Source organism: Globicephala melas, chromosome 9, assembly GCF_963455315.2.
Source record: "Globicephala melas chromosome 9, mGloMel1.2, whole genome shotgun sequence".
NCBI classification, from domain to species: Eukaryota; Metazoa; Chordata; class Mammalia; order Artiodactyla; family Delphinidae; genus Globicephala; species Globicephala melas.
In genome coordinates, this window is record NC_083322.1 from 32398113 (window position 1) to 32413118 (window position 15006).

Below are 15006 nucleotides of genomic sequence, written 5' to 3' on the forward strand. Positions count from 1 at the left end.
TTACAAAGTTGCCTGAAAAATGGCAGAAGGTAGTGGAACAAAACGGTGAATACACTGTCCAATAAACTTCTTGGTGAAACTGAAAAATGTGTCTTTTTTTTTTTTTACTGAAAAGTCAAAGGAACTTTTTGGCCCACTCAATACAAGGCAGAAACTCTGTGGGTGCCTTTCTTCCTCCCCACGCCTCTCTCACCTGGATGGAGTCCACCAGTAAGCGCTGCCTCCAGATGGAGCAGTGCCAGTAAAGAGGAAGCACTCTTCCCAGAGGAACACCCCAGAAATCCGTTTACTGAAACTCACAACAGCAGCATATTCTGTAATAACCAGTCACATTTTCAAAAGAGTAGTTTGGAATACATAGCATATACCTGACTTACTAAATGGATTCAACAGAATTAGATTACTAAGTAGAAAGAAAACTGTAAATGCACCATGTCCACAGAATCATAATGTCAGAACTAAAAGGGTCTTTCAAAAACAGAGTATAGGGCTTCCCTGGTGGTGCAGTGGTTAAGAATCCGCCTGCCAGTGCAGGGGACGCGGGTTCAAGCCCTGGTCCAGGAAGATCACATGTGCCACGGGACAACTAAGCCCGTGCGCCACAACTACGGAGCCTGCACTCTAGAACCTGCGAGCCACAACTATTGAAGCCTGCACGCCTAGAGCCCGTGCTCCACAACAAGAGAAGCCACTGCAATGAGAAGCCCACGCATGGCAATGAAGAGTAGCCCCCGCTCACCGCAACTAGAGAAAGCCCCCGTGCAGCAACAAAGACCCAACACAGCCAAAAATAAATTTTAAAAATAAATAATTAAAAAAAGAGTATAGACATTTTTAATATTCTTCAGAATATCTGACATCATGTAAGCAAAAGAATAGAAATTGGTTGCCAGAGTTTGTAACTAATTACAACCATCATAATCTCATATTCCAAATTTTTGTTTTCATCACAAAAAGATTTTATTATTCTTATTAACTGACTTTATAGTGGAAGAAAAACTAATCTTTAAAAACAAGTATATAGTAAATATTTTGAATAGACATATACAATTAGAAATGCAAATTAAAATAACAATATGTCATTTGGCATGCATCAAACTAGCAAAAATGTTGAAGTCTGGTAACATCAAGATCTTGAAGATGCTGAGAAATAGAAGCTTGCATACATGACTGGTAGAGTATATAATGGTACAACCATTGTAGTAAACTGAATCATGGGTCATAATTCTTCATACCCTCCTTGTATTGGAATTATGATCCACAACTTTTCCAGATGGCTCTGCAGAATAAGCAGAGTATACTTCCCTACCCCCACAGATGTTGGGCTTATGACTTGCTCTCACCAATGGAAAGTAGGCAGAAGTGACAGAGAAGGAGACAGTAGGCCAGTTCTAGATATGACCCACATGAGGTTTTACATATTTCCACTTACCTTCTTTTTGCTCTTGCCATGTTGCATGAGAAGATTGGGTAGCTATTTGTCCAACAGAATGAGAGACATGGAGTAGACCTGAATCCAACCTTAACCTAACCTGGAGCCTGGAGCCTGGAGCCCGATGTCTGGAGTCAGGAATCCAGCCAAGCACATTTGAGTTGCAACAGGGAAAAATAAACACTTATTGTTTTTTTGGTTTGTTTTTGGTTTTGTTTTTTTCTTTGCTGTACGCAGGCCTCTCACTGTTGTGGCCTCTCCCATTGCTGAGCACAGGCTCCGGACATGCAGGCTCAGCGGCCATGGCTCACGGGCCCAGCCGCTTCGCGGCATGTGGGATCTTCCCGGACCGGGGCACGAACCCGCATCCCCTGCATTGGCAGGCGGACTCTCAACCACTGTGCCACCACAGAAGCCCCGAACACTTGTTGTTTTAAGCCACTAAGTTTTAAAGTGTTTTTTTGTTTTGTTTTGTTTTGTTTTATGTAGCATTACTGCAGCAATCTCTGACTAATACAATCATATGTAAATTAATCTGGAAATATCCAATAAAACTGAAGATGCTGATATGGCTAAGGAAGGGACACTTCCAAATATATGCCCTACAGCAGTGGTTCTCAGTCCAATCAGATCTAACACCTTTTATAAAAACTAATTTTAAACACCCTCTTTCTATCCTATAACAAACTTAATAATCTACCTACTCTCACACATAAATTTCAAAAATAACCAATATAATATCCTAACTCTAATATAAAGAAGAAGTAAACAGAACACAATTTGTAATCAAGGGCAGGATAAGGGATAAGGCGAGCAAGGCACCTAGGGTATAAAATTTAAGGCAAAGTCATGCAAATGCTGAAGCTGCACCTGCAGGACTGAGAGAGTAGCTCCTTAAATTCTGCACCCAGGCACCTCACATGCCTCACTCTGGCCCTGTTTAAAATAATACAATTGTATTCAGAATGCAGATGTTTTCATGACTTTGGTAAAACATTTAATGAAGTAGACAGACACTTGTACCCTTACATAGCATCACCATGAATGCAACAACTACCAATGCAGGCCGATACAAGTATGTCACATTAGCGACTCAGATACTACAAATGGTATTGCTATTGGAGTCCTGAGTTTCCAAAATGGTGAACAATTCTCGGTGAAGTTCTTCCTTGCTATAGCAAGCTCTGAATAAACAGCCTTTACTTATTCCTTTTGGGTGGTCTCTGTTTATTTTTACAAAGGGAAGCAAAACTTCACTCCAGAAGCATGGGCTGTGCAAAGTGACTTCCATTTTAATACAGTATTTGAAGGGGAGAGGGGAGTAGCTTTACAGTGTAGAACTTGACAAACACTAAACCACCTCAGTCAGGTGATCAAGGTCAACATCAACAGTGACAAATCAAATTGACGGTATGTACCCATGATATGTAATGAAAATGGCGTTTTACCTCTGCGGTCCTCCCTCCCCAAATCCATAATCCCAGAAAAATCATGAGAAAAACTCCTGACATATCCCAGTTCAGGAAGAGTCTACAAAACACCTAACCAATACTCCTCAAAACTATCAAGGTCATCAAAAACCAGAAAAATATGAAACCCTGTCACAGCCAAAAGAAGTCTAAGGAGACATGACAACAATGTAGTGTGGTATACTGGATGGAATCCTGGAACATAGTAAAAGGACATTTGGTAAAAACTAAGGAAATCTGAATGATGTATAGACTTCAATTAAAAATGATGTGTCACAAATGAATTTATCTATGAAACAGAAACAGACTCACAGCCATAGAGAACAGACTTGTGATTGCCATGGGGAAGGGGAGGTGCAGGAGGGATGGACTGGGAGTTTGGGATTAGCAAATGCTAACTATTACATATATATATTCATATATATATATCTGAATCATTTGCTGTAAACCAGAAACTAACACAACATTGTAAATCAACTATACTTCAATAAAATAATTTTTTAAAAATGATGTGTCAATATTGGTTCCTTAATTGAAACAAATGTACCATAATAATGTAAGATATTAGTAATAGGGGAAACTGGATGTTAGGTATATGGGAACTCTCTGTAGTATTTTAGTAATCTTCTGTAAATCTAAAAGGATTCTACAAAATATAGTTTGTATATTTATGTTAAAAATAGAGAAATAGGGTTTCCCTGGTGGCGCAGTGGTTGAGAGTCCACCTGCCGATGTAGGGGACGCGGGTTCGTGCCTCGGTCCGAGAATATCCCACATGCCGTGGAGCGGCTGGGCCCGTGAGCCATGGCCGCTGAGCCTGCACGTCCGGAGCCTGTGCTCCGCAATGGGAGAGGCCACAACAGTGAGAGGCCCGTGTACCACAAAAATGAAAAAAAAAAAAAAAAAAGATTAATCTATGCTACTGTTTTTCTTGAATAATATCCCGCATGACTGCTCCTGTCTACAATTAATTTTCTGCCCTTTCGGAAAAGCACTGTTTTAGGATAATTAATTCACTTGAAAACTGACAAGTAACAATATAATTTGGGGTTTTTAAAAATCTTGTTAAAAGTTCATTATATTTTCAGTAAATCATAGAACTATTTTAACATTCTTCTATCCAACTCAAGGGCAGAACATCAAAAATCAATTATCAAACTAACCACTGTGTGCTATTCCTAATATGTTTGCTTCCTCCTTTGTCTCTCCTAAATTCATTTTTCATTATAAGATTTAAATTTAAAAACTCCCAAAAAAACAGAAGATGGTTTCACAGGTGAATTCTACCAAACATTTAGAGAAGAGTTAACACCTATCCTCCTCAAACTATTCCAAAAACCTGCAGAGCAAGGAACACTTCCAAACTCATTCTTTGAGGCCAACATCACCCTGACACCAAAACCATACAAAGGAGATTGGTTCAAGATGGCGGAGTAGAAGGACATGCTCTCACTCCCTCTTGCGAGAACACCGGAATCACAACTAACTGCTGAACAATCATTGACAGGAAGACACTGGAACTCACCAAAAAAGATACCCCACATCCAAAGTAAAGGAGAAGCCACAATGAGATGGTAGGAGGGGCGCAATCACAGTAAAATCAAATCCCATAACTGCTGGGTGGGTGACTCACAAACTGGAGAACACTTATACCACAGAAGTCCACACACTGGAGTGAAGGTTCTGAGCCCCATGTCAGGCTTACGAATCTTGGGGTCTGGCAACAGGAGGAGGAATTCCTAGAGAATCAGACTTTGAAGGCTAGCGGGATTTGATTGCAGGACTTAGACAGGACTGGGGGAAAAAGAGACTCCACTCTCGGAGGGCACACACAAAGTAGTGTGCACATCGGGACCCAGGGGAAGGAGCAGTGACCCCACAGAGACTGAACCAGACCTACCTACCAGTGTCTGAGGGTCTCCTGCAGAGGCGGAGGGTGGCTCGGTCTCACCGTGAGGACAAGGACACTGGTAGCAGAAGTTCTGGGAAGTACTCCTTGGCGTGAGCCCTCCCAAAGCCGGTCACTAGCCCCACCAAAGAGCCTGGGTAGGCTCCAGTGTTGGGTCGTCTCAGGCCAAAAAACCAGTAGGGAGAGGACCCAGCCCCACCCATTAGCAGACAAGCGGATTAAAGTTTTACTGAGCTCTGCCCACCACAGCAACAGCCAGCTCTACCAACCACCAGTCCCTCCCATCAGGAAAGTTGCACAAGCCTCTTAGATAACCTCATCCACCAGAGGGCAGACAGAAGAAACAAGAAGAACAATCCTGCAGCCTGTGGAACAAAAAACCACATTCACAGAAAGACAAACAAGATGAAAAGGCAGAGGGCTATGTACCAGATGAAGGAACAAGATAACACTCCAGAAAAACAACTAAATGAAGTAGAGATAGGCAACCTTCCAGAAAAAGAATTCAGAATGATAGTGAAGATGATCCAAGACCTCAGAAAAAGAATGGAGACAAAGATCAAGAAGATGCAAGAAATGTTTAACAAAGATCTAGAAGAATTAAAGAACAAACAAACAGAGATGGACAATACAATAACTGAAATGAAAAATACACTAGAAGGAATCAATAGCAAAATAAATGAGGCAGAAGAACGGATAAGTGACCGGAAGACAGAATGGTGGAATTCACTGCTGCCAGAACAGAATAAAGAAAAAAGAATGAAAATAAATGAAGACAGCCTAAGAGACCTCTGGGAAAACAGTAAATGCAACAATATTCGCATTATAAGGGTCCCAGAAGGAGAAGAGAGAGAGAAATGACCAGAGAAAATATTTGAAGAGATTATAGTCAAAAACTTCCCTAAAATGGGAAAGGAAATAGCCACACACGTCCAGGAAGTGCAGAGAGTCCCATACAGGGTAAACCTAAGGAGAAACATGCCGAGACACATAGTAATCAAACTGGCAAAAATTAAAGACAAAGAAAAATTATTGAAAGCAGCAAGGGAAGAGTGACAAATAATATACAGGGGAACCCCCATAAGGTTAACAGCTGATTTCTCAGCAGAACCTTTACAAGCCAGAAGGGAGTTGCATGATATACTAAAGTGATGAAAGGGAAGAACCTACAACCTACAACCAAGATTACTCTACCCAGCAAGGATCTCATTCAGATTCGATGGAGAAATCAAAAGCTTTACAGACAAGCAAAAGCTAAGAGAAATCAGCACTACCAAACCAGCTCTACAACAAATGCTAAAGGAACTTCTCTAAGTGGGAAACACAAGAGAAGAAGAGGACCTACAAAAACAAACCCAAAACAATTAAGAAAATGGTCATAGGAACATACATATCGATAATTAAACGTGAATGGAATAAATGCTCCAAGCAAAAGACACAGGCATGCTGAATGGAAACAAAAACAAGATCCATATATATGCTGCCTACAAGAGACCCACTTCAGACCTAGGGACACAGACAGACTGAAAGTGAGGGGATGGAAAAAGATATTCCATGCAAATGGAAATCAAAAGAAAGCTGGAGTAGCAATACTCATATCAGATAAAATAGACATTAAAATAAAGAACGTTACAAAAGACAAGGAAGGACACTACATAATGATCAAGGGATCAATCCAAGTAGAAGATATAACAATTATAAATATATATGCACCAAAATAGGAGCACCTCAATACATAAGGCAACTGCTAACAGCTATAAAAGTGGAAATCAACAGTAACACAATAATAGTGCGGGACTTTAACAACTCACTTACACCAATGGACAGATCATCCAAACAGAAAATTAATCAGGAAACACAAGCATTAAATGACACAATAGACCAGATATATTTAATTGATATTTATAGGACATTCCATCCAAAAACAACAGAACACACTTTCTTCTCAAGTGCACATGGAACATTCTCCAGGATAGATCACATCTTGGGTCACAAATCAAGCCTCAGTAAATTTAAGAAAATTGAAATCATATCAAGCATCTTTTCTGACCACAAAGCTAGGAGATTAGAAATCAACTACAGGGAAAAAAATGTAAAAAACACAAACACAGGGAGGCTAAACAACACTTTACTAAATAACCAAGAGATCACTGAAGAAATCAAAGAGGAAATCAAAAAATACCTACTGACAAATGACAATGAAAACATGATGGTCCAAAAGCTATGGGATGAGGCAAAAGCAGTTCTAAGAGGGAAGTTTATAGCTATACAAGCCTACCTCAAGAAACAAGAAAAATCTCAAATAAACAATCTAACCTTACACCTAAAGGAACTAGAGAAAGAAGAACAAACAAAACCCAAAGTTAGCAGAAGGAAAGAAATCATAAAGATCAGAGCAGAAATAAATGAAATAGAAACAAAGAAAACAATAGCAAAGATCAATAAAACTAAAAGCTGGTTCTTTGAGAAGATAAACAAAATTGATAAACCATTAGCCAGACTCATCAAGGAAAAGAGGGAGAGGACTCAAATCAATAAAATTAGAAATGAAAAAGGAGAAGTTACAACAGACACCACAGAAATACAAAGCATCCTGAGAGACTACTACAAGCAACCTATGCCAATAAAATGGACAACCTGGAAGAAATGGACAAATTCTTAGAAAGGTATAACCTTCCAAGACTGAACCAGGAAGAAATAGAAAATATGAACAGACCAATCACAAATAATGAAATTGAAACTGTGATTAAAAATCTTCCAACAAAGAAAAGTCCAGGACCACCTGGCTTCACAGGTGAATTCTATCAAACATTTAGAGAAGAGCTAACACCCATCCTTCTCAAACTCTTCCAAAAAATTGCAGAGGAAGGAACACTCCCAAACTCATTCTATGAGGTATCACCCTGATACCAAAACCAGACAAGGACACTACAAAAAAAGAAAATTACAGACCAATATCACTGATGAATATAGATGCAAAAATCCTCAACAAAATACTAGAAAACTGAATCCACCAACACATTAAAAGGATCATACACCATGATCAAGTGGGATTTATCCCAGGGATGCAAGGATTCTTCAATATATGCAAATCAATCAATGTGATAAACCATATTAACAAATTGAAGAATAAAACAATATGATCATCTTAATAGATGCAGAAAAAGGTTTTGACAAAATTCGACATTCATTTATGATAAATCTCTCCAGAAAGTGGGCAAAGAGGGAACATACTTCAACATAATAAAGGCCATATATGACAAACCCACAGCAAACATCATTCTCAATGGTAAAAAACTAAAAGCATTTCTTCTAAGATCAGGAATAAGACAAGGATGTCCACTCTCACCACTATTATTCAACATAGTTTTGGACGTCCTAGCCATGGCAAACAGAGAAGAAAAAGAAATAAAAGGAATCCAAATTGGAAAATATGAAGTAAAACTGTCACTGTTTGCAGATGACATGATACTATACATAGAGAATCCTAAAGATACCACAAGAAAACTACGAGAGCTAATCAATGAATTTGGTAAAGCAGCAGGATACAAAATTAATGCACAGAAATCTCTTGCATTCCTATACACTAATGATGAAAAATCTGAAAGAGAAATTAAGGAAACACTCCCATTTACCATTGCAACAAAAAGGATAAAATACCTAGGAATAAACCTATCTAGGGAGACAAAAGACCTGTATGCAGAAAACTATAAGCCACTGATGAAGGAAATTAAAGATGATATGAACAGATGAAGAGATATACCATATTCTTCGATTGGAAGAATCAATATTGTGAAAATGATTATACTACCCAAAGCAATCTACATATTCAATGCAATCCCTATCAAATTACCAATGGCATTTTTTACAGAACTAGAACAAAAAATCTTAAAATTTGTATGGAGACACAAAAGACCCCAAATAGCCAAAGCAGTCTTGAGGGAAAAAAACGGAGCTGGAGGAATCAGACTCCCTCACTTCAGACTATACTACAAAGCTACAGTAATCAAGATAATATGGTACTGGCACAAAAACAGAAATATAGATCAATGGAACAAGATAGAAAGCCCAGAGATAAACCCACGCACCTATGGTCAACTAATCTATGACAAAGGAGGCAAGGATATATAATGGAGAAAAGACAGTCTCTTCAATAAGTGGTGCTGGGAAAACTGGACAGCTACATGTAAAAGAATGAAATTAGAACACTCCCCAACACCATACACAAAAATAAACTCAAAATGGATTACAGACCTAAATGTAAGACTGGGCTCTATAAAACTCTTAGAGGAACACATAGGAAGAACACTCTTTGACATAAATCACAGCAAGATCTTTTTTGATCCACCTCCTAGAGTAATGGAAATAAAAACAAAAATAAACAAATGGAACCTAATGAAACTTCAAAGCTTTTGCACAGCAAAGGAAACCATAAAGAAGACAAAAAGACAGCCCTCACAATGGGAGAAAATAGTTGCAAACGAATCAATGGACAAAGGAGTAACCTCCAAAATATATAAATTTGCAGCTCAATACTAAAAAGAAATGCAGCTCAATATTAAAAAAAACAAACAACCCAATCCAAAAATGGGCAGAAGACCTAAATAGACATTTCTCCAAAGAAGACATACAGATGGCCAAGAAGCACATGAAAAGCTGCTCAACATCACTAATTATTAGAGAAATGCAAATCAAAACTACAATGAGGTATCACCTCACACCTGTCAGAATGGCCATCATCAGAAAATCTACAAACAACAAATGCTGAAGAGGGAGTGGAGAAAAGGGAACCCTCTTGCACTGCTGGTGGGAATGTAAATTGATACAACCACTATGGAGAACAGTATGGAGGTTCCTTAAAAAAACGAAAAATAGAACTACCACATGACTCAGCAATCCCACTACTGGGCATATACCCAAAGAAAAGCATAATTCAAAAAGACACATGCACCCCAATGTTCATTGCAGCACTATTTACAATAGCCAGGACATGGAAGCAACCTAAATGCCCATCAACAGACAAATGGATAAAGAAGATGTGGTACATATATACAATGGAATATTACTCAGCCATAAAAAGGAACAAAACTGGGTCATTTGTAGAGACGTGGATGCATCTAGAGACTGTCATACAGAGTGAAGTAAGTCAGAAAGAGAAAAACAAATACCGTATATTAACGCATATATGTGGAACCTAGAAAAATGGTACAGATGAACCATTTTGCAGGGCAGAAATTGAGACACAGATGTAGAGGACAAACGTATGGACACCAAGGGGGGAAAGCAGCAGGGGGTGGTGGTGGTGGTGGTGTGATGAATTGGGAGATTGGGATTGACATGTATACACTGATGTGTATAAAATTGATGACTAATAAGAACCTGCTGTATAAAAAAATAAATAGAATTAAGTTCAAAAATTAAAAAAAAAATAAGAAAACCATACAAAGATATCACAAAAAAAGGAAATTACAGGCCAATATCACTGATGAACATAGACGCAAAAAATCCTCAACAAAATACTAGCAAACCAAATCCAACAATACATTAAAAGGATCATACACCATGATCAGGTAGAATTTATCCCAGGAATGCAAGAATTTTTCAATATCTGCAAATCAGTCAATAGTGTCAGCTTCCCTAAGGAAGGAGGCCTGGGCCACCCACAGCTTCCTAAAAGCAGCTCTAGATTCAACAGCCTCTCCAGGGACATGTGCTTTCATCATCACAGGAAGAGGCCAGCACCATAGCACTTAGGAACAGCAAAATTAGTTCCATTAGAACCCATTTAGATCTCCCTGAAAGGACAAGTTCCACCATAGGAGGGTCCAATGTCCCCTTCTCCCCTTACCTTCTCACAGAAGTGGCAGAGAGAGATGTACTCTCTGTGTGCTTCTCCTTTACCTTCTTTTATGACTAAAATATAGGTAAAACCACACTGAAAACAGAAGTCCAGCATCACTGGGATAAATAGTCTCAGGTTCCCTCTATCGTGTGTCAGATGAGATTCAGCCCAGACGGCCTGAATCTCATACCTCGTCTTCATATTTCCTCTATCTCTTAGAAGCCCAAATGAGAACTGACCCTAATGCAAATTAACAAAGGTGTTTGTGAGAAATACTAGATTTAAAGTTGCTGGGAGAGGACCTAACAATTTTCTTCCTTAAAAATTACATATATTGGGACTTCCCTGGTGGTGCAGTGGTCAAGACTTCGCACTCCCAATGCAGGGGGCCCGGGTTCGATCCCTGGTCGGGGACTAAATCCCGAAGGCTGTAACTAAAAGATTCCCTCATGCCCCAACTAAAGATTCCGCATGCCACAACTAAAGATCCCGCATGTGGCAAAGAAGATCCCAAGACCCGCAACTAAGACCCGGGGAGGCCAAATAAATAAATATATATTTTTTAAAAGTACACATATTACCAGTAGGTATTTTGCTTCTTGCCTGTTCTGTATGAAGCATTGGTATGTGGCACGTATGGGCACATGCACACATATACACACGTAGATTATTTAACCTACTTTAAGAAAATGTAGTATTACAAATGTGTGTTCTGAAATAAAAATTTTAAATGTGTATTAAATGAGAAACGTTCACAATTTTTAAACCTTACAATGAATTTTTTGGGAGAAAAAAATTAAACCCACTTACCAATAAATATAAGACTCCATGGCCTCATATATTCAAGCAACTTCTAAAGATAACAAAACTTTGGGGACTTTCCCAGTGGTCCAGTGGTTAAGACCCTGCCTTCCAATGCAGGGCACCCGGTTTCCATCCCTGATTGGGGAACTAAGATCCCACATGGAACTAAGACCCCACATGTCGTGAGGTGAAGGTATCTTAGAGATATATTTGCCAAAGGCAAGGAAACCAAAAGCAAGGAAGAATACTCTGATAAGCAACCACTCTAACAGATGGAAAAGCCAGAAAGCCATCATCACTAGGATGACTGCATCCAAGGGCTGAGCAGCTCCTATAAAAATGGCAAGATGATTCTAGGGTGCAGAGTCCTATCTGCACCCCAGGAGTACCTTCCCAAGGGATACTATGAAACAAATGTGAATATGAACATGAGTTCAAGTTAAAGAAATCAAGGTATATGAGGCTTAGTATTTAAGAGCACAAGTAGGGGCTCCCCTGGTGGCGTAGTGGTTAAGAATCCGCCTGCCAATGCAGGGGACATGGGTTCAAGCCCTGCTCCGGGAAGATCCCACATGCCGCAGAGCAACTAAGCCTGTGCGCCACAACTACTGAGCCTACGATCTAGAGCCCGCGCGCCACAACTACTGAACCCGCGTGCCACAACTACTGATGCCCGCACACCTAGAGCCCGTGCTCTGCAACAAGAGAAGCCACCGCAATGAGAAGCCCGCACACCACAAAGAGTTGCCCCCGCTCACCGCAACTAGAGAAAGCCCACGCGCAGCAACAAAGACGCAATGCAGCCAAAAATAAATAAATTAAAAAAATAAATAAAAGCACAAGTACCTAACAAAATGACTACATTATCTCAAACATTCTAAAAATTGTTTTAGTGCAGTTAACAACACAGAGGAAAATGCATTTCCAGACCCCTGACTCCCGGACTATGTAAATCACACATTAGGTAGAATACATACGCATTCATTCAAGAATGTAAGGATTTCCCAAATTACTGTGAAATTTTAAAAAAGAAAAGACCTTTCTAACGAGTCGCACAACTATTTCCAGACTTCAAGAACTGTAACCCTTCCTGCAAAATATACTTTGCGTTTTTGATTTGTCTCCGGAGTGTCACTGTTGGTGTGAGTTTTCTCTGTGGTCGTTTTCTAATGATTCAGTTGTCTGACTGCAAGTTTAAGATCCTGTTTAATTACCTTCTGCACTTACGACCGTGGAGAGGACACACGGCGGGGCTCACTTCTTAGCATGTGGAGCTTTTTCTAAGATTCTGAACATGACTAGTTATCAACGCCTTATGCAGACGGGGAGAAGGGAGAGAGAAGGGCTAAGACCATTTAAAACCATCATAAATTCCAGATTTCCTATCTCTCCTTTTGTCCCTTTGACATTCCGTCTGGTAACCTGACACGTCATCCATAGCCCTGATAGTACTTTCGAGAAACCCTCTCCCCTTCTAAAAGAGACGCCTCTTCGCCCGCAACTCAGGGGGCTCACAGGCGGGCAGTCCCGGCCCCAGGTGTGGGGTCGACTCCTTCTGGGGGCTTCGCCGCTGGGCACCCCTGAGCAGTACCCTCACGGGGGCGCCCGCGACCGGCCGAGTCGCGCCGGGATCTGGAGGCACGCCTCGTCCGACTACACTTCGGACGCTCTGCACCCGCAGCCGACAGCGTGTGAGGAAGGACACGGTACAAATCTGAGGAGCCCTCGGGGTTCACGCGCAGACAGCCAAGTGGGCTTACGCGAGGACTCCCTCCCTCCCGACCTCCGTCTCCTCTGTCGCCGCCCGACGAGCACGTCGGGCGCAGGAGCGGCAGCCGCCGGTCAGGCCCGCCTGCCGGCGCGGCTCCTCCTCCGCGGGGCCGCCAGCCGCCTTCGCACAACCCCGTCTACCCCGCCAGCCGAGGCGCCGCGTCCTTGGCGGGTGGCCGCGGGCATCCGGTGCGCGGGACCCGGCGCGTCCTCGAGCGCGCGCCCGGCCGCCCCCGCTGGCCGCGGCCCCGGGCGAGTTGCACTAACTTTCCGGGGCGGGGGAGGGGCGAGCGCAGCGGGCCTGGCTGCCCGGGCCTTACCTGTGCTCAAATTGTCGTTGATTTTCAAGGGCACCCGCAGGATGTAGACCAGGAAGAGGACGATGAAGAACCATACGGTCCAGAGATAAGTCCAAGACCAAACTATGCAGGACTTGAGCTGCTCCAGAAAGCCCGTGCCCGCTTCAGCCATTTTTCCGGCGCTGCTTTCTGCTGCCGCGGCTCTCGGTGTCTGCAGGGATGATTCACCGGCCCGGAGGCGCCGCTCGCGCCGCCGCCGCCGCCGCCGTCGCCGCCGCCGCGGCCCCGGCGCCCCCGGAGCTCGCCCGCCGCCCGGGACGCGGGCGCGGCGGGAAATCGCGCGCGAGTCGCGGGCGCGCTTGCCTTTTTTTCCCAGCCTTAATGCTAACTCTCTGAAGGCCCCTACAAGTGGCCTTCGTGGAAGGATCACGTGGCCCTTGCCCCTCACGTTCTGATGCCATTTATATTATGCTAATACTTAGAAAGACAAGCCAAGTGGCGCGCTGAGGGAAACTCTTGACATATGTTGAGGTTTCCTGTATGTCAGGCACTGTTCCAAGGTCTGTATAATCTCACCTAATTCCTTCAACAATCTCCATTATATAGATAAGGGAAACTGAGGCACAAAGTGACTGAGCACTTTACCTTCAGCTCGAGCCAAAATTCATTTGCAGTATGATGGATGCCAGCGTACGAGGTCTTAAACCCAACGCTCTACTCCTTTCTCTCAGAATTTAGGTTCAGAGGGATGAATAAACGCGGAGCAACTAGAAAAAAATTAGATGTGCTCCTGTCACTGGTTAGTAGGCCTGAAGATAAATCATTCTGTTAAGCAAGATTTGGGTTGCACACTATTTTTACCTTTGTTTTGTCTTCCTTGAAGCCGCACAGGGGGTTTCCAAAGACAACTTGACAAGAAGAATGTTTATCATCCAATCTGGGGGGTGATGACAGATCAAACAACTCTCAGCCTGTTTTTAATATAAACAATTCTCCGGGATAATTTTGGCTTACTCTAAACTGGCTACTTTAAACAAGAAGTAAATTATAAACGTTTTTTGTCTGTACTGAATGAAACGTTGCCTTTACCAAATGAAAATTTAAAGTCTGTTTCTGTCCATAAATAATTTCACTTTCTATGTATTGGATAGTAATAAAGCAATGGCAGGTAACCCAATCTACAGCCAAGACATTGTTAGAATTCTGAGCATTCAAGAGAATATTTTATTATAAATATTGTTTTGCTTACGTGTCATTTCCTGCATAATAAAACAAGCTCCTTTAACTTTTTACATGTATTTTATGTATTATGGCATACATAATAGAACTACTGTTACATTTTCACTAATTCCAATCTCACTGTCAGCTACTGGTTTCTCCATATATTTGATCTACTAGAGCGGTGATACAGACAAGGATAAGAGAAATTGACACACACATACTTTTTTATAGATATTTATTGCAGCATACTACCAAACAAT

At 41.5% G+C, this 15006-nt stretch overlaps 1 protein-coding gene across 5 annotated transcripts in view; it reads right to left on the reverse strand.

Moving 5' to 3' along the window:
• ST7 (suppression of tumorigenicity 7) overlaps positions 1 to 13748 on the reverse strand; it is a 254688-nt gene extending 240940 nt beyond the window's left edge. For all 5 annotated transcript variants that reach the window (XM_030857624.2, XM_030857622.2, XM_030857625.3 and 2 more), the window contains exon 1: positions 13547 to 13748. In XM_030857624.2, the coding sequence (XP_030713484.1) occupies positions 13547 to 13697 (151 nt within the window). In that variant the 5' untranslated portion in view covers positions 13698 to 13748. The remainder of the gene's footprint in view (positions 1 to 13546) is intronic.
• Between the last annotated feature and the right edge of the window lie 1258 nt (positions 13749 to 15006).